The sequence below is a fragment of the Scyliorhinus canicula genome, chromosome 6 (genome assembly GCF_902713615.1).
Source record: "Scyliorhinus canicula chromosome 6, sScyCan1.1, whole genome shotgun sequence".
Taxonomy (NCBI): domain Eukaryota; kingdom Metazoa; phylum Chordata; class Chondrichthyes; order Carcharhiniformes; family Scyliorhinidae; genus Scyliorhinus; species Scyliorhinus canicula.
This window is the reverse complement of record NC_052151.1, coordinates 60,436,605-60,455,230: the sequence shown is the minus strand read 5'-3', so window position 1 is coordinate 60,455,230 and position 18,626 is coordinate 60,436,605. Positions and strand designations below refer to the sequence as shown.

Genomic DNA, 18,626 nt, shown 5'->3' with positions numbered 1-18,626 from the left:
GCTGAAAATGCCAAAAACTGTTGGGAATGTGGTAACCATTTTATGAAGGCAGCAGGATGAATGACCAGTTCCATTGTCCTTTTTGGTAGGATATCAAGAGCACACTTTTCTCTTCTTCAAGTGGTGCAACATGGGTTTGGAACACCCATCTGAGCCAGCAGATCATGCAGATGTGTTATGAAGACAGGAACTTCTGACAACGCAACAATCTGGAATAAATGCATTTTCAGCCAGCTTATTTACTTCAGCCTAGTGGGGTGTTTTATTAGGATCTTGCCATTTATTACAGTTTCCACATTCCCTATAGTGTTGACATTCTTGCCTCTGAATTAGAAGGTTGCAGGTTCAAGTCTCATCCCAAGACGAGCACATAATCTCGTTGACAATCCATAGCAACACTGGGTGTGACAATTTTGAGGTACCATCCTTCAGATAAGATCCTAAACTGCGGCCTCATGGCCTATTCAAGTGGGTGTGAAAGACTCTATGGCATTATTCAACGAAAAATAGGAAGTTCTCCCAATGTCCTGGATAGCATTTATCTGTTAATCAACACCACAAAAACAGATTGGTCATTTATTTTGTTGCTTTTTGTTGGTTCACGTTGCTTGCAGATTGATTGCTCTGTTTGTTTCAGAGGCTGGAGTGCTGCTAACCAAGGCTTACTGGTATTAGAATTAAGCAAACATATAAGGAAGACATTTTCCAACTCAATAGTATGCTTCGGTGAGGGTCATTTTAAAAGAAACACATAAAATCGGGTACATAAAAGTTTCACATCAAACCAACTTTATTGCATTTGTTGTGTTGCATTCCTCTTATAGGTAAATGTAAAAGATCCATGGCACAATTATAAAAGGACCAGAGATATCTCTTGGTGTTATGAGCAGCGCTCTTTCCTAATCCAACACCAACAAAACCGATTTTTTATGTTCTTTCTTTGGGATCCTGCTATACATTAATTTACTGTCAGGTTTGCTTAGAAAAACAAACGTTATACGTCAAAGTTAGTTCATTAAATGGAAGTAGGTTTTGGGGCATCCTAAGGTTCATTTTCGGGCAGCACAGTAGCATAGTGGTTAGCACCGTGGCTTCACAGTGCCAGGGTCCCAGGTTCGATTCCCCGCTGGGTCACTGTCCGTGCGGAGTCTGCACGTTCTCCCTGTGTCTGTGTGGGTTTCCTCCGGGTGCTTCGGTTTCCTCCCACAGTCCAAAGATATACAGGTTAGGTGGATTGGCCATGCTAAATTGCCCTTAAGTGTCCAAAAAGGTGCGGAGGGGTTATTGGGTTACGGGTGGAAGTGAGGGCTTAAAGTGGGTTAGTACAGACTCGATGGGCCGAATGGCCTCCTTCTGCACTGTATGTTCTATGTTCATGAAAAGTGCTAGATAGTTTCAAGTTAATTCATTGGCACAATGGCTTTTCATCTCACCTCTGTCCTCCTCCCCTATGCTTGGTGGGATCGATTTGTTGAACCACTGAAAAGATTGAAAGTACATTTCACATGTAAGTATTAAGCAAAGAATGCTCTGACTTTTTCAACATCTCATACCAGCATTGAGCTTCCACCTGACCATGTCAGTTTCTCAGCAAATAGAAAATATAGGGTCTGCAATTGATCTTCACTCAATATCAATGGTTGGATAATTTTGTATCTGCCTCTATCTTTAAAAGATTAGGCATTGCCAGAGTTGTTTTCTCTCCTATCAGGTACTGGCTTTGCAATAAGTTAGTAGGATTGCTAGCTGCTTATGCCTTTTATACATACGGATTTTCATGTCCTGTTGTTTAAAATAAATGTATGTTTTTTTTTCAAAGGTTGCTGACACAAACTGTTGGACTACTATATGTTGGCAATTACGAACCCCCTTTTGCACAGATGAAGGTAAGTGATTAAATCAATGCAGTGATTCAAAGTTCCGTGCAGCTTTTGTCCACTGATGTGTGTTGTATAAATTCGAAAGCTCATGTTGTCTTAGTGATGAAATTTATGTGGAACAAATTATATGCAAAGCTGAGTGACGTTTCGTATTAATGGAAAAATAATTTTTTGTTACAGATACAAATAATTACAATGGATGATCATTTATGGACATGTTTATGGACATGTTGTGCTCCATTGTGAAACGTGCCAGTAATGAATGCGCTATTCACATTAAACATATTGATACATTTGAGAATTTGGCACAATTGAGAAATCCAGTTTACAATATACTAAGAAAAAGCAAGTTGCCCGAGGGATTTTTCAGCTCTGTGTCAAGAATAGAACAGCATCAAATATAGTCCGATCTTGCAGATATCCAAACCGTAATCTGTTCCCAGTCATGTTAAATTATGTTAAATGGTAAACCATAAGTCATGAGAAATCTATGCCAAAATGAATTTGCAATATTATTTTACAATGGACATTCATCATTTTTAAAAATGTAGTGATTGAGGGAAAGTGGAATTACGGTTTAAAAAGGTGATTTACAAAAAAATCGTATTTTTTCTCTTGACTTCATCAAAACTTTTGTTTCCTAATGGCGCATTACTGGGTTTAGAAAACATTTTCAAGTTATTGTACATTTTGGAAACGTGGTTATATTTATATCTTCATCAGATATTAAGGCAGATGTTCCCTCAGATCCATATATAAATTTGATAGAATATTTAAGGAATTAGGTTGAGACCAGTATTGAATGCCATGATATTTTAAAAGTTATAATTGTGGTAATTAAACAGTTGGATGTTTGGTGCTCAATAATAAAGTTACACAATCTATCACTTGGGTTGGGTTTAATCCTTTTCTAACATGCCAATTAATAAACAGTACCAATTGAAAATTGAGGCTTGCATTCTTAATTTAACAATTGGACGAGGGAAGTAAATAAAAAGTACTGGCTTCACATCCGACACTTTTATTACTTTGAAGTGTTATGTTATGTAGGTGAATGCACAGCAGTTATTCACAAACTGGAATATCTTCCACAATCAGTTAATCTGCTTTTGTTGATGCATGAGGGTAGATCACTAGTCTAGACAATGAGAGACCCTGCATCTTAAATAATTCAGTGAGATATTTCTAACTTCTACTGGAACAGGTGATAGAACTTTGTTTTAACATCTCATCTGAAGAATAGCAGCATTTCAACACTTTCTCAGCAAATGCACTGGAAAGTTAACCTGGTGTATGTGCTTTCCTCTGCCGTGAACCCACATCTTTCGACTCATTTGCCTCGCCATATACAATTGAACTGTTTGGATTGGAATTCCTCAAACTCAATTCACTTGACTTAAAACTGGTCGAAACAGCGATTTCTTCGACCAGATGAGTCCTGGCGAAGGTGGGCAAGATGGTGAAGGAACAGGGTACAGAGCTGCAGGAGGTAGGGGTTGCTGTGTTGAGGAAGATCAAATAGATTGTTTGTTTGGGAGTGGAAATGGTGAAGATGGTGACCGATAATAAGGGTTTGAGGGCTAGGATAGAGTACATTGAAAATCGGGTGAGAAGACAGAATTTGAGGGTGGTTGGACCAGGAAAAATAAAAAAAATTAAGATGGGCAAAGGAGCATTGGAACAGCAGATGGGAGGGCCATGAGGTGTGAATAAATCCAAATGTCGGTTCGGAGCTCGCCAGAAGGCTTGCAGCTTCTACGTCTAAGACAGCTCTGTGTTGTAAGAAAGTTTACTTTGGCATGATTTACCCCGCCCATCTTTGGGTGACCTATGAGAAAGAACACTATTACTTTGAGACTCCAGAGTAAGAAATAGATTAGGGTTGAAATAATTGTATTTTATACGAATATGTTTGAAATGGGGAGGGTTATTTGAATGTTACTATTTGTCTGTTCATTCTTGTTAATGTTTGAAGAGGTATTTGTGGGGCTGTCTGTCACTTTATATGAAAAATTGTATTATGGTGGTTGGTGGGATGGGTGTTGTGTTGACCGTTATTGTTTGCAATTAGAATTTATAAATCAGTTTTGGGTAAGTAGAGCTGGTTTGGTACTCTGAACAAAAGCTACGGCTCTAGCTAGATTAATTAGTTTGTTAACAGAGGCAAAGAGAAGGGGTTATCGCGGTTTATACAAGGGGGGGGATTCATTTAGTTTGAGCTTAGGGGTTTATCAATCGGGTGGGTAGGGTTTGGTATGGGAGAGGGGGGTATTTGGGGTTCTGTCTAGAGCCTACTGGGTTGTTTGGGTGTGGTATCAAATAACAAAGAAAATTACAGCACAGGAACAGGCCCTTCGGCCCTCCCAGCCTGCGCCGATCCAGATCCTTTATCTAAACCTGTCGCCTATTTTCCAAGGATCTACTTCCCTCTGTTCCCTGCCCGTTCATATATCTGTCCAGATGCATCTTAAATGATGCTATCGTGCCCGCCTCTACCACCTCCGCTGGCAAAGCATTCCAGGCACCCACCACCCTTTGGGTAAAAAACTTTTCACGCACATCTCCCTTAAACTTTCCCCCTCTCTCCCTGAAATTGTGATCCCTTGTAATTGACACCCCCACTCTTGGAAAAAGCTTGTTGCTATCCACCCTGTCCATAACTCTCATAATTTTGTAGACCTCAATCAGGTCCCCCCTCAACCTCCGTCTTTCCAACGAAAACAATCCTAATCTACTCAACCTTTCTTCATAGCTAGCACCCTCCATACCAGGCAACATCCTGGTGAACCCCCTCTGCACCCTCTCTAAAGCATCCACATCCTTCTGGTAATGTGGAGACCAGAACTATACGCAGTATTCCAAATGTGGCCTAACCAAAGTCCTATACAACTGTAACATGACCTGCCGACTCTTGTACTCAATACCCCGTCCGATGAAGGCAAGCATGCTGTATGCCTTCTTGACCACTCTATCGACCTGCATTGCCACCTTCAGGGTACAATGGACCTGAACTCCCAGATCTCTCTGTACATCAATTTTCCCCAGGACTCTTCCATTGACCACATAGTCTGCTCTTGAATTAGATCTTCCAAAATGCATCACCTCGCATTTGCCTGGATTGAACTCCATCTGCCATTTCTCTGCCCAACTCTCCAATCTATCTATATTTTGCTATATTCTCTGACAGTCCTCCTCGCTATCTGCAACTTCACCAATCTTAGTATCATCTGCAAACTTGCTAATCAGACCACCTATACCTTCCTCCAGGTCATTTATGTATATCACAAACAACGGTGGTCCGAGCACGGATCCCTGTGGAACACCACTAGTCACATTTCTCCATTTTGAGACAGTCCCTTCCACCACTACTCTGTCTCCTGTTGCCCAGCCAGTTCTTTATCCATCTAGCTAGTACACCCTGAACCCCATACGACTTCACTTTCTCCATCAATCTGCCATGGTAAACTTAATCAAATGCAATCGGTGGGTGTCACAAATTAATCAGAATGGAATAGAAACGCTACAGTCCATTGAGTCTGCACCGACCCTTGTGTGGAGGCGGGATACCTGGTAATAGTGATTGCTGATCATGTCCTGTATTATATGGGCATGATGGTTGGGTCTGGCCCCACTCACTGCCCCACTTGATAAGAGTTTTTGTGAAAGGGTCTCCTCTGTCATCAAGGAATACTTGAGATTTAACAAGAGTGAGCAGATTTTCCCTTCTACATTATGGGAGACGTTGAAGGTAGTCGTTAAAGATGAGATTATGTCCTTTGAGGCAAAGGAGAAGAGCAGAGAGACCGAGGTGGACAGTCAATACTCGATCAATCGGACACCAGAATTGCTGACCACTACAAAGAAGCTACAATTGGAGTTTGAGCTTTTATGCACAGAGAGGGCAGTTCACCTGCTACAACATTCAAGTGAGCTCTTTATGAACATGGGGATAAGGTTAGTTGCTTGCTAGCCCATCACCTGAAGTGACAGGTGGCCCCTCGGGAAATTGTGCCAGTTAGGGATGTGGAGGATAGACTGGTTTTCACCCCAGCCAAGATTAATAGGACTTTTTTTTCACCAGACTTATTGGTGGTTTTGTTCCCTTGCATATTCTTCTAAACAAACACCATCATTCGTCTTGGAAGGCTCGCCAGGAGGAGGTTTTCCTCAGAGTAAAGCAATTGCTGCATTCCTCAAACCGGGACCGGATAGGTTCCCGATTGAATTTTATAAAATGTTTGCTGGGCTGCTGGCCTCAGTGCTGCTTGAGATGTTTGAGAATTCTCTGATGCGGGGGATGTTGCCAGCCTCATTGGTGCAGGCGACGATCTCCTTGATACTGAAGAAAGACAAGGACCTGGTGGAATGTAGGTCGTACCGCCTCATTTCTTTATTGAAAGTGTTGCACAGTTGTTGGCAAATGTCTTGGCTAGACGCATGGAGCCCTGCCTACCAAGGATCATATCGGAGGAGCAGATGGGATTTATCAAAGGGAGACTGCTGTCGGTCAATATCTGAAGGCTGGTTAACATAGTTCTGTCCCCCTAGCCGTTCCCTGAAACGGAGGTGATGATCTTTCTAGATGTGGAGAACACTTTTGATAGGGTGCCGTGGTGCTATTTATATTTGAGGTCTTGGGTAGATTTGACTTTGGGCCGTGTTTATTTCCTGGATCTGATCTTTGTATAGAGCACCCACTGCAAGATTCCGCGGCAATGCTTTAAATTTGAAATACTTCCGACACTGAAGAGGCACGAGACAGAATTGCTCACAGTCACTTCTGTTGTTTGCCCTGGGTATTGTGTCTTTGGCTATTATGCTGAGGACATCCATGAAGTGAAGGGATATAGATAGGGGGGGGGGGGGGGGGGGGGGGGGGGAGCATAGGATATCTTTATATGCGGACAACCTTTTATTGTATGTGACGGACCCTCCCTCCAGTGAAGAGAAGAGAATGATGCTGCTGGTGAGGTTTGGCTCCCTTTTCAGGGTATAGATTGAACCTGGGTAAAAGCGAACATTTTCGCTGAATCTCCCATTAAGAAGTTGCCTTTTCACCTGGCCAGGTACAGTTTTCATTATCTGGGTGCCCAGGTGGCCCACAACTAGGCCTCGTTATGGAAGCTAAATTTTGGCATCCTGGTTAAAGCGGTGAAGGAGGACCTAAGAGATGGGATAGCCTCCCGCTGACTTTAACGGGAAGGGTCCAGTTGATTGAAGTGAATGTCCTTCTAAGATTTTTGTTTTTGTTTCGGTGCCTTCCAGTTTTCCTCTCGCAATCATTCTTTGACAGGAGTTAAGAAGATGATCTTGTCCTTTATTTGGGATGGCAGGACTCCACGGATCCTTAGGGGTATTTAACAAAGGAATAAATAAATCAGGGAGTCTAGCGTTACCCAACCTGTTAGATTATTATTAGGCAGCGAACACTGAAAAGATGTGGGGGTGGTATAGAGGAGTGGCATCTATGTGGGGGTGGATGGAGAGGAATAATAGTGAAGGCACTAGCTTGAGGCCATTCGTTACAGTTCCCCCAATGAAATGGACTGCTAATCCGGTGGTGGTGGCCCCTTGAAAATATGGGGACAGTTTAGACGGCACTTTAAACTGGCAGCTATGTCGATGTTAACACCAGTGTGGAAACAGTCGTTTTGTGCTGGCGATTTTAGATTCGTCCTTTGGGGCTTGAAGGGAGGAGGGGTTAGAGAAGCTTGGTGATTTGTTTGTTGTTGGTAAGTTCTTGAGTTTTGAGGAATGGTTGGAAATGTATAGGCTCCCAAAAACTAACCAGTTTCGATACTACCAGGTGTGAAAGTTCATGTGCAGGGAGATTGGGGCCCGGTACATCACACGCACATGTTCTGGTCCTGCCCTGGGCATCTGGTCTCCTCCTTCAGTATCTTGTCATGAATTCTTGTGGTTGACTTGGAACCATGCCCTTTGGTAGCTATCGTTTGGATCTCAAACTTATTGGAGTTACAGACGGGCGAAGAGGGATGCTCTTGCCTTTGCTTCATGACCTAAAGGCAAGTCCTGTTTGGTGTTCAGCTCTGCCCAGTGCAGCGGATTGGCTCAGCGTCCGGATGGAAATTTTGAACTTGGGGGGGTTTACCTGAGGTGGCAGTCATTTATTTCCTTTTTCAGAGAGTTGGTCACTGTCAGATGCTAGGGGAGAGGGGGACATATGGGATTGGTTATTGTTTCTTTAGGGTTGGGGGTTGGATGATAGGGTTGAAATATTGTTAGCTGTTTTACATATATGATTGTAAAGATACTATTCTGAAAATTGTTATCAAATTAGTTTTGTTTTAAACAGAATGGTGGTGGGAGGGGTTGGGTGGTGTGAAACATTTTTCTATGAATCTGGCTGAATATTTTGTATGTTTGCAAACTGAAGTTTGTTCTTCGAATAATAATATTTATACATTAAAAAATTTACCTGTTGAACAAAACATCACTTGTTAATGTGTTGCCAAGATAAAAGATTGATCAATCAAGCCAGTATTTTGTTTCATTTTGGAAAATAACTACTAAATGGAGTATATTGTTTTATATCTTGTTACATTGCTTCGTGTTGGGCCAAAAACGCACCAGGGAAAGTAAAAGCTCTTTTCGAATTCCTTCACTTCATTCAAATTATTTGGTAATGCACATTTTTAAACCTCAAACTCAGAATTTGAATTGAGCAAAATAACATCCCATGCAAAGAATTTGGACAACTCATTGAGATGTTAGTATTTCGATATTTGTTTAGTTACTCTACCAAAATTCATCTGGAACAATTTTGTATTTTGTGATTATTTTTTTTAAGTGATTACAGACAGTAAAATTGGAATCTCAAATAGCTTATGTGTTTCTATTTTGTATTGCTGAAGGTTTTGTGCTGATGTGTCTGATATTTTAAATAAAGCAAGGAGAAGAAATGTAGGACATTGAAAGAGTTAGTATGAATTATTAGTTGGCGGGTTGCACTCGAGACCATCTGTATGGCACATTCCTTGGCCATAATGCGCATTTCATGAAGCATTACTATCTTGAGTTTATTCTTGCCATTGTGTTGCTTGTGGCGAAATGGAAATGTGATTTTTTTTTTTTAAATCCCACCAACATTTTTCATTTGGTTATGATCTGTGCCTTGTAAGAAGAAGAATGAAGGAAAATGTTAGCTAAGGTACCATAAGCAGAGAAATCTGCTGACGAGGAGAGTCATCCTTCAGGTTCAAAGCTTTCCCCCTATCTTCCCCACATCAATTTTGTTGTCCAGGTGTGGCTCAATGTTTCTGTAGTTTTAATGTTTTGGTTTTATTGTTTTATTTGTTCTCCAAGTGTTGGTGGTGCCTTGAATGTCATTTGTGAACTGTTTGGGTTTTTATATGCCAAAAATGATTTATTGAATCAGGTTATTTGTTGCTCATGGACTCTGGGTTGCTGCTCCAGTACATAACCAATACATTACTTCAACCCTCTGAATTCTCTTTGGTGCAGTGAATTATAAGACGTGGTCAAGCACAAGGTATTGCAGTGAGTGGAAAAAAATATTACTGCCAGCAAGCTCATGTCTTAAAGAGGCAGAACCCAGATTCGTATACCTCTTATTGGATGGTGACAATGCCCTAATTTTATATGATGGAGGTTGAATCTCTTCTAAAACATGAAGAAAATTGTACCTCTGGTAAAGCATGCAAGTGTCAGCTATTAAATAATGGGGCTAATGCACTAGGGTGTTACATATCTTTGAATGTTGCAACTGACTTGTAAGTGTCTGCAATTGATCGATTATCAGACTGAAAGGGACATGCCTCACCCCTCCCTCTCCATTTGCCAGAGATTGAGCTCTGCCCCAACATTAATGTTCACCATTTAAAAATCATATTTTTATCATAATTTTTCCTAGTTTGTTCAACTTCAATTTAAATGGGAAAAATACACCTGAGAGAGTAGTTCTTTAAACTTTCCTTTCTTGCTGTGATGTAAATACTTAATGTTTAAATGTTAAGTGGTTGAGATGTCAGTGAGCAGAACTCTCGCCTGTAAGTCTCATGGTTCCAGGTTCAAGTCACATACCAGGGTTCATTGGGTGGCACAGAAGCACAATGGTTAGCACTGTTGCTTCACCGTGCCAGGGCCCCAGGTTCGATTCCTGGCTTGGGTCACTGCCTGTGCAGTCTGCACGTTCTCCCGGTGTCTGCATGGGTTTCCTCCGTGTGCTCCGGTTTTTTCCCTCAAGTCCCGAAAGACGTGCTTGTTATGTGAATTGGACATTCTGAATTCTCCCTCAGTGTACCCGAACAGCTCCGGAATATGGCGACTCGGGGCTTTTCACAGGTAACTTCATTGCAGTGTTAATGTAAGCCTACTTGTGACAATAAAGATTATTATTTTAAAAAATACAAAAATCTAGGTTGATACTCCAGTTCAGCTCTGAGGGATACACCGTTGAAGTGCTGTCTTTTTAAAGGGATGGGGAGTTATTTCTGTGTTCTGCAATATTTATTCCTCAATCAACATCACAATAAACAGACTCTAGTCATTATTACATTGCTGTTTGTGGGAGTTTATTGAATACATAATTGCTGCTGCATTTAATTTCTATATTGCAACAGTAGCTACACTTTTAAAAAGTATTTAATTGCCTGTACAGAGCTTAGAAACATCCAGTGGACATGCAAACTGCTATATGAGTGCAAGTCATAGGGTGGGGGAATTGGGCTTAGGTGGGGTGCTCTTTCAGAGGGCTGGTGCAGACTCAGTGGCCTGAGTGGCCTCTTTCTGTGTTGCAGGAATTCTGTGATTCCATGAAGTCTTTATTTTCTGAAAAATTAAAATATATATAAAAATCATAATTGTATATCTGCACAGTTCGATGGTGCAGAGGATTCAAGCTCCAAAATTCCTAGTATCTACACACTATGATGAAGTCCCTAGTTGCTAGGGAACTGCAGAGTCTCGCTATCCACTGGTGAGAAACGCTATGGAAAAATAACAAAAAACGGTTAGAGCTCCTTTGTTAAGTGGACGAGTTGGAACTAAGCAAGACAAAGCAATGGAACTCATGGCTATCAGGAAAAACAAACGCTAAAACATGAAAGATGGTAAAAAAATGAGCAGAAAGAAAGCAAAGTGCTGATAAAGGATGATGACTATATCTGCTAACAAATATAAAGATGAATGGAAACCTAGAGAGGTACATCAGTATTATCTATTACCTGACGGACAGACTGAGTGCTAATGGTTCAAGAACAAAATGTAGGAGATCTATATGATGAACATACTCCTGTTAATAAAACAATGCTGAATGACCAGAGAGGTGAATGTTATCAGAATCGAAAATCAGACATGAGAAGTGTAACAGTGATCCAGGAACAACATGACAGGAAAGTTCTGGTATTAGATCTAATATGAGAAATCTGAGAACAAATTGAACATAATGTATATTGTCTGTTCCACAACTCTGGAAAGGACACATCCTGATGCTCCGTGTAACAGCTCATTGAAGCTTTAATAGTTCGCAACCATGGTGTTCTGTGAAATCTACTTTCACACTTGTGTCTGTGAAGTAATGGCTGACGATACTTTGAAACAATTTTAGGGTAGGAGAGGAAGCAGAAAAATTACAAAATGTCTGTCCGAACCACAGATTGTTTAGTGGTCTTCCAGTGCTTCACTGATTCTCGTACCAGCCTCCCCGGACAGGCGCCGGAATGTGGCGACTAGGGGCTTTTCACAGTAACTTTGTTGAAGTCTACTCGTGACAATAAGCGATTTTCATTTTTATTTCATTTTTCATTCTTCAGATATGTGAGCTGAAACAGTAATTGTTGGCAAACTTTTTGACCATTGCAGCTAGCCACGCTTTACTTTCTCTCACACAAATGCACTTCTAGTGTAGATCACTGGTGCAGGAGCCACATCTGTCTCTTCCTGGACTGAGGATGTTGTTACCAACTTCAACACCTTTGCCTACGCACAGACAGATGAAGGGACTGAAGTTAGAATCTTGCTTTTTTGTAAATCTTACTGACATACCATAACTTTAACTATTTAGCAGTTAGAAGACCAATCACTTTAAATATGGTAAGACGTCTGACAACACCAGGTTAAAGTCCAGCAGGTTTATTTGGAATCACTAGCTTTTGGAGGGCAGCTCCTTCATCCTGACGAAAGCTAGTGATTTGAAACAAACCTGTTGGACTTTAACCTGGTGTTTGTAAGGCTTCTTACTGTGCCCACCCCAGTCCAACCCCATCATCCCCACTTTAAATATATACTTCAGAGTCTTAAATTTATCCAGTAAAATGATTATATATTTATTCACACTTCCTACATTTGCAAGAAGGGATGATAAGGCTGTCTCTCTTGATAAGAAATAGCTGAAAGTTAACCTAATTGAGAGCTTGAAAGCTATGAAAGGTTTGATAGAGTAGGTATAGAGAGAATGTTTCTACTTGTTGGGGAAAGCAATGTAATATCGTCACCAAGAAATCAATGAAGGCTTTCTGAAGAAACACCTTTACCCAGAGAGGGTTAAAATGTGGACGTAGCTACCACAAGGAGTGGTTGAGGTTATTTGATGCATTTAAGGTCAGGCTAGGTAAATATAAAATGCTATGCTGATAGTTAGATGAGGAAAGATGAGAGATGTTTGACTGAAGCACCGATGTTTAATTTTCGTTCCATAACCATTGCATAAGCATGATAATGTTTACATGCAAATTTGGAGAGCGCATTTTTTGAAGAGTAGAGGCCTTCAGTTAAACTATTTTATACATAAAATTGGAACACTATAAAACTTTGTAACCTTGAAATTTAGGGGCAGCACGGTAGCATAGTGGTTAGCACAAATGCTTCACAGCTCCAGGGTCCCAGGTTCGATTCCCGGCTTGGGTCACTGTCTGTATGGAGTCTGCACGTTCTCCCCGTGTGTGCGTGGGTTTCCTCCCACAGTCCAAAGATGTGCAAGGCCGTGCTAAATTGCCCTTAGTGTCCAAATTGCCCTTAGTGTTAGGTGGGGTTACTGGGTTATGGGGATAGGGTGGAGGTATGGGCTTGGGTAGAGTGCTCTTTCCAAGAGCCGGTGCAGACTCGATGGGCTGAATGGCCTTCTTCTGCACTGTAAATTCTATGAAATCTATGAAATGACATTCTGAATCCAGTGGAAAAAACTACTTGGGTGCCTATCGTCAATGTTTAATCAATAGATAATGTCATAGTTAATTAACTTGGACCCAGGTTACCAACCACATATACAAACAAAACCATTAGAGAAAGACGTTATCGCACCTGCTCTGCAGTGAATTACCATGGGAAATGAATTGGCCAGTTTACACGAGAGTGGAGCAATGCCTAATGTATAGAAACAAACTGTAAATGCTGGAAATTGAACTACTACTAATTGCCAGTAATGCGCAGCAATTTCACCAGCAGTTATAAAGGGAAAAGACAAGTTGGCATTTCAGGCATACACTCTTCATCATTACAGAAGAACTGTGCCTGAGATGATACGGAGTGATGATTCCTTGCTTTCTAAGATCACCCCTAATCAAGAGAATTATAGTTTTCCAACAGGCATAAATTAAGCAAAATTTTCTAACTTCGCACTGGATTCTTGAGTGAGGAAGGAGTTTGTTGGAGATGCCAAATTGAGCTGTTTTTGCAGTTTGCATTTTAGCATGACATGCTGTGTACGTTGCCGAGCAACCAACTTTTAATTTTGCGCCAATTTCTCAAATTTGCAAACCTTATTTTAAAAATTACAATATGTAAGCTTTAGGAATATATTTCAGGAGATTGAAATCATTTCTCTTAATGCCTTTTTTATGAATGGATAATCTTATGAAAATGAAGATGTGTAAAACTTGCCTTTTGATTGTAGAACTTAATCAGACAAACTTATTATTTGGCCTATGTTCCAAATGAGTCACCGCAACTGGATTCCAGAGTAATTGGTTAGAGGGTTACATCATTCTTTTATAAGAGGTTTGATTATTTGCACCAATTACAATTCAAACGGTGGTGGATTTGATATCCAAGGGCAGAATTCTTTCCAGTGAGCATCAAAAACTTTTTATCAATATTTGAAAACATTCCTTTGGAGGCTGACTGATTGCAGACTTTTATTTGATTGGACCATGTATTTTTGTTAACCTTTCACTGGAAAATTTATGTTTGATACTATATTTTAATCTGAAAAATATAATGAGTAATAATGTTCATCATTTTAAAGTGAGAGTTTGTGTAGTGCAAGGCCTGTAAAGTAATTGTATTACTGCGATTAAATCACAAAGTAAGAACCTGTATTTACATAGTGCAATTTACTATCACAGGATATATCAAAGCACTTAATAATAATAATCTTCTATTGTCACAAGTAGGCTTACATTAACACTGCAATGAAGTTACTAGTCACCACATTCCAGCGCCTGTTGGGGTAATGAGCCGGTTACGGGAATTGAACCCGCGTTGCTGGCCTTGTTCAGCTCCTAAATCAGCTCCTAACAGCTGTTGCACTTTGTGGGAACAAAATATAGCTTCGAGGTAAGGTCTGCATACGGGAATTTGTTCCCAAATTGTTGAGAGACAAATTACCTATGCCTGATGTCTCCTCAGTAACACAAATATTTTATTAAACCTTTATTATTAGTTTCTTTCAAAATTGGGATGGGCCAGAAACTATGCTTCCACATGTTTTAAACATCTATATATAATGTCCTGTGGCCTCAATAATTGAAGGTTTCATTGGATTTTCCTAATTTAAAACATTTCACTGGATTTTTCATTCCTCTCTGACAACAGGGAGGTAACGTAGGATTGGAGAACAGCTAATGTGGTCCCACTATTTAAGAAAGGTTGCAGAGATAAGCCAGAGAATCACAGACCAGTGAGTCACACATCAGTGGGAGGGAAGCTATTGGAGACAATTCTGAAGGAGAGAATCTATCTCCACTTGGAGAGGCAAGGTTTGATCAGGAATAGTCCGCATGGCTTTGTCCGAGGGAGGTCATGCCTAACAAATTTGATTGATTTTTTTGAGCATGTGGCCAGATGTGTGGATGAGGGTAGTGCAGTTGATATCATTTATATAGATTTCAGCAAAGCCTTTTACAAGGTCCCACATGGGAGACTTATAACGAAGGCCTGTGCACATGTGATAAGGTGGATTCAAAATTGGCTGAGCTGTAGGATACATACGGCAATGACAGACGGCTGCTTTAGTGATTGGAAGCCAATGTCCAGTGGTGTACCACAGGGATCTGTGCTGGGTCCCTATTAATTGTCATTTATATAAACAACATAGATGACGATGTGGGGGGTAGGATCAGTAAGTTTGCGGATGACGCAAAGGTTGGCTGGGTGGTTCACAGTGAGGTTGAGTATCTTGGGTTACAGGAAGGTGTAGATGGGATGGTCAAATGGGCAGAATCGTGGCAGATGGAATTTAACCATGCAACTTGTGAGGTGATACACTTTGGAAGGTGGAATTTAACAAGGAATTATTCAATGAATGGCATGACACTGGGAAGTTCCGTGTGTTTGTCCATAGATCTCTGAAGGCAGAAGGGCAGGTTAATAGGGTGGTGAAAAAGGCATATGGGACACTTGCCTTTATCATTCCAGGCATAATTACAAAAGCAGGACTGTCATGTTGGAATTGTATAGACCTTTGGTAAGGCCACAGATGGAGTACTGTTCTGGTCATCATGTTATAGGAAGGATGTGATTACACTGGAGGGGTTGCAGAGGCAATTGACCAGGATATTACCTGGGATGGAACATTTAAGTTATGCAGAAAGGTTGGATGCGCTTGGGTTGTTTTCACTGGAGCTGAGAAGACAGGGCGACCTAATCGAGGTGCACAAGATTATGAGGGGCATGAACAGGGTGGATAGGGAGCAGCTGTTCCGCTTAGTTGAAGGGTCAGTTACAAAGGGACACAAGTTCAATATGAGGAGCAGGAGGTTTAGGGAGGCTTTGAGGAAAAAGCTTTTTACCCAGAGGGTGGTGACTGTCTGGAATGCACTGCCTGGGAGGATGGTTGAGGCTGGATGCCTCACATCCTTTAAAAAATACCTGGATGAGTACTTTGCATGCCATAACATTCAAAACTATGAGTCAAGTACTGGCAAATTGGATTAGGTTGACAGGTCAGGTGTTTTTCGTGTGTCAGTGTAGACTCAATGGGTTGAAGGGCCACTTCTGCACTGTATTATTCTTGCTAACCATAAGTCATGTCAATTAATTTTCACAACCAAGGTGCAGCATGTTAGAACACTGATATATTGGCCAGGATTCTCCGACCCCCACGCCGGGTCGGAGAATCCCCGGGAGGAGGAGGGGGTGGGGGCACGAGAATCGCGCCACACCGCCCCGATGCTGGCTCGCCGATTTTTGGGTGCCAGCGGGATTGACACCGCGTCGTTCAGGGTTTCGGCAATTCGATGGGCTGAGTCCCGTCGGCATGGGGCACGTATGATCTGACACGGTGGGACCTGGAGGTTGTGACTGCGGGGGTGGTCCTGGAGGGAGAGCGAGGGGGATCCGAACCCGGGGTGGCCTCCATGGTGGCCTGGCCCACGATCGGGGCCTACGATCAGCAGGCGGGCTATGTTCCTCTGCGCGGGCCCCTGTAGGGCTCCGCCATATTGTCCGGAGGCCGGGACGGAGACGGGAACCCATGCGCATGCGCAAACTCACGCTTGCTGGGGCTGCGAAGACCACTCTGGCGCCGACCTAGCCCCCTATGAAGGGGAGCATATCTGATTATCGAGGACCGTTGACACCGGATTATCGAGGACCGTTGACGCTGGAGTGGTTGCCGCCACTTTATACGCCGGCATCGGAACTTCGCCCAGGATTGGAGAATCCTGGCCATAGTGTCAGTGAGTTTCCATTTGCCTAAGTCCTGTATAGTGAAACTAAGAGTGAGTCATCAAGTAAATTGTTGGAACTGCTATGTTCTGATTTACAGGTGATTTTAGCCTGGAGAGGAAATCATTTTTTTCTTAATTTATCAGAGATTAGATTGGCTATTTTTTTTTAATGAGTATAGTATGGAGCCTCACTGTGTGCTTGTGTGTCTATGTTTAGTTCCTTTACCTTCTATTTAGGTTTTTGGTCATCCATTTCAAGAAAAGCTGCTTTCTAAACAATCACGAATGCTAAATGAAAGAAAACCTATTTAGTCCCATCAGTATGTACTTTTAGCACGGAGTGATTTGTCTGACCACTTCCATATGAAAGAATGAATGTTCACCTGATCTGTTCCATTTTGTATTTACTGATTGCACTGAACATTCTTGAGTGAGATTAGTACCAGATAATTCCTGCACTTTGTATCAATTTGGTTCCTTGGTAGCACTCCTGTCTGAGATAAAGGTTGCAAAATTGAGTTTCACGGTAGGATTTAAGCATCTAATCTAGGTTGTTATTTCAGCAAAGGAGAAGCTGTTTCACATTCTCAGGGTAATGTCTCCTTCAAGAGACAATGAAGACAAGAGGCTTGGAATATAAAAGCAGGGATGTACTTCTGAGGCTTTATAAAGCACTAGTTAGGCCCCATTTAGAATACTGTGAGCAATTTTGGGCCCCACACCTCAGGAAGGACATACTGGGGCCTCACGGTAGCATGGTGGTTAGCATCAATGCTTCACAGCTCCAGGGTCCCAGGTTCGATTCCCGGCTGGGTCACTGTCTGTGCGGAGTCTGCACGTCCTCCCCGTGTGCGCGTGGGTTTCCTCCGGGTGCTCCGGTTTCCTCCCACAGTCCAAAGATGTGTGGGTTAGGTGGATTGGCCATGCTAAATTGCCCGTAGTGTAAGGTTAATGGGGGGATTGTTGGGTTACGGGTATACCGATTACGTGGGTTAAGTAGCGTGATCATTGCTCGGCACAACATCGAGGGCCGAAGGGCCTGTTCTGTGCTGTACTGTTCTATGTTCTATGTTCTATACTGGCACTGGAGCGGGTCCAGCGGAGATTCACACGGATGATCCCAGGAATGGTAGGCCTAACATACGATGAACGTCTGAGGATCGTGGGATTATATTCATTGGAGTTTAGGAGGTTGAGGGGAGATCTAATAGAAACTTACAAGATAATGAATGGCTTGGATAGGATGGACGTAGGGAAGTTGTTTCCATTAGCAGGGGAGACTAGGACGCGGGGGCACAGCCTTAGAATAAAAGGGAGTCACTTTAGAACAGAGATGAGGAGAAATTTCTTCAGCCAGAGAGTGGTAGGTCTGTGGAATTCATTGCCACAGAGGGCGGTGGAGGTCAGGACATTGAGTGTCTTTAAGACAGAAATTGATAAATTCTTGATTTCTCGAGGAATTAAGGGCTATGGGGAGAGAGCGGGTAAATGGAGTTGAAATCAACCATGATTGAATGGTGGAGTGGACTCGATGGGCCGAATGGCCTTACTTCCGCTCCTAGGTCTTATGGTCTTATGTTCAGATCTTTCGTACTGTTCAAAGAAGAATAGTGTCCTGGTCAAAATTCATCCCTCAACCAATACCATTAATGATTAACTGGTCATCATTCATTTAATGTTTTTGGCATCTTACTTTATGCAAATTGGCTGCTGTGCTTTTCTGCAAAACAATAACTACACAGAAAAACTAATTGGTTGTGGAGTATCTTGGAGCATCCCAAAAACGTGACAGGGTTATGTAAATATAAGTTTTTCACTACACCATCTGTTCCTCTAGGACCTGTGAGTTAGTTTGCTCAAATTTGTGTCAAATTAGTAG

General features: G+C 41.9%; 1 protein-coding gene across 1 annotated transcript in view; it reads left to right on the top strand.

Moving 5' to 3' along the window:
* rngtt (RNA guanylyltransferase and 5'-phosphatase) overlaps positions 1-18,626 on the top strand; it is a 519,190-nt gene that overhangs the window by 462,529 nt on the left and 38,035 nt on the right. Inside the window, exon 14 of the mRNA XM_038799337.1 lies at positions 1,820-1,886. Within this exon, the coding sequence (XP_038655265.1) occupies positions 1,820-1,886 (67 nt within the window). The remainder of the gene's footprint in view (positions 1-1,819; positions 1,887-18,626) is intronic.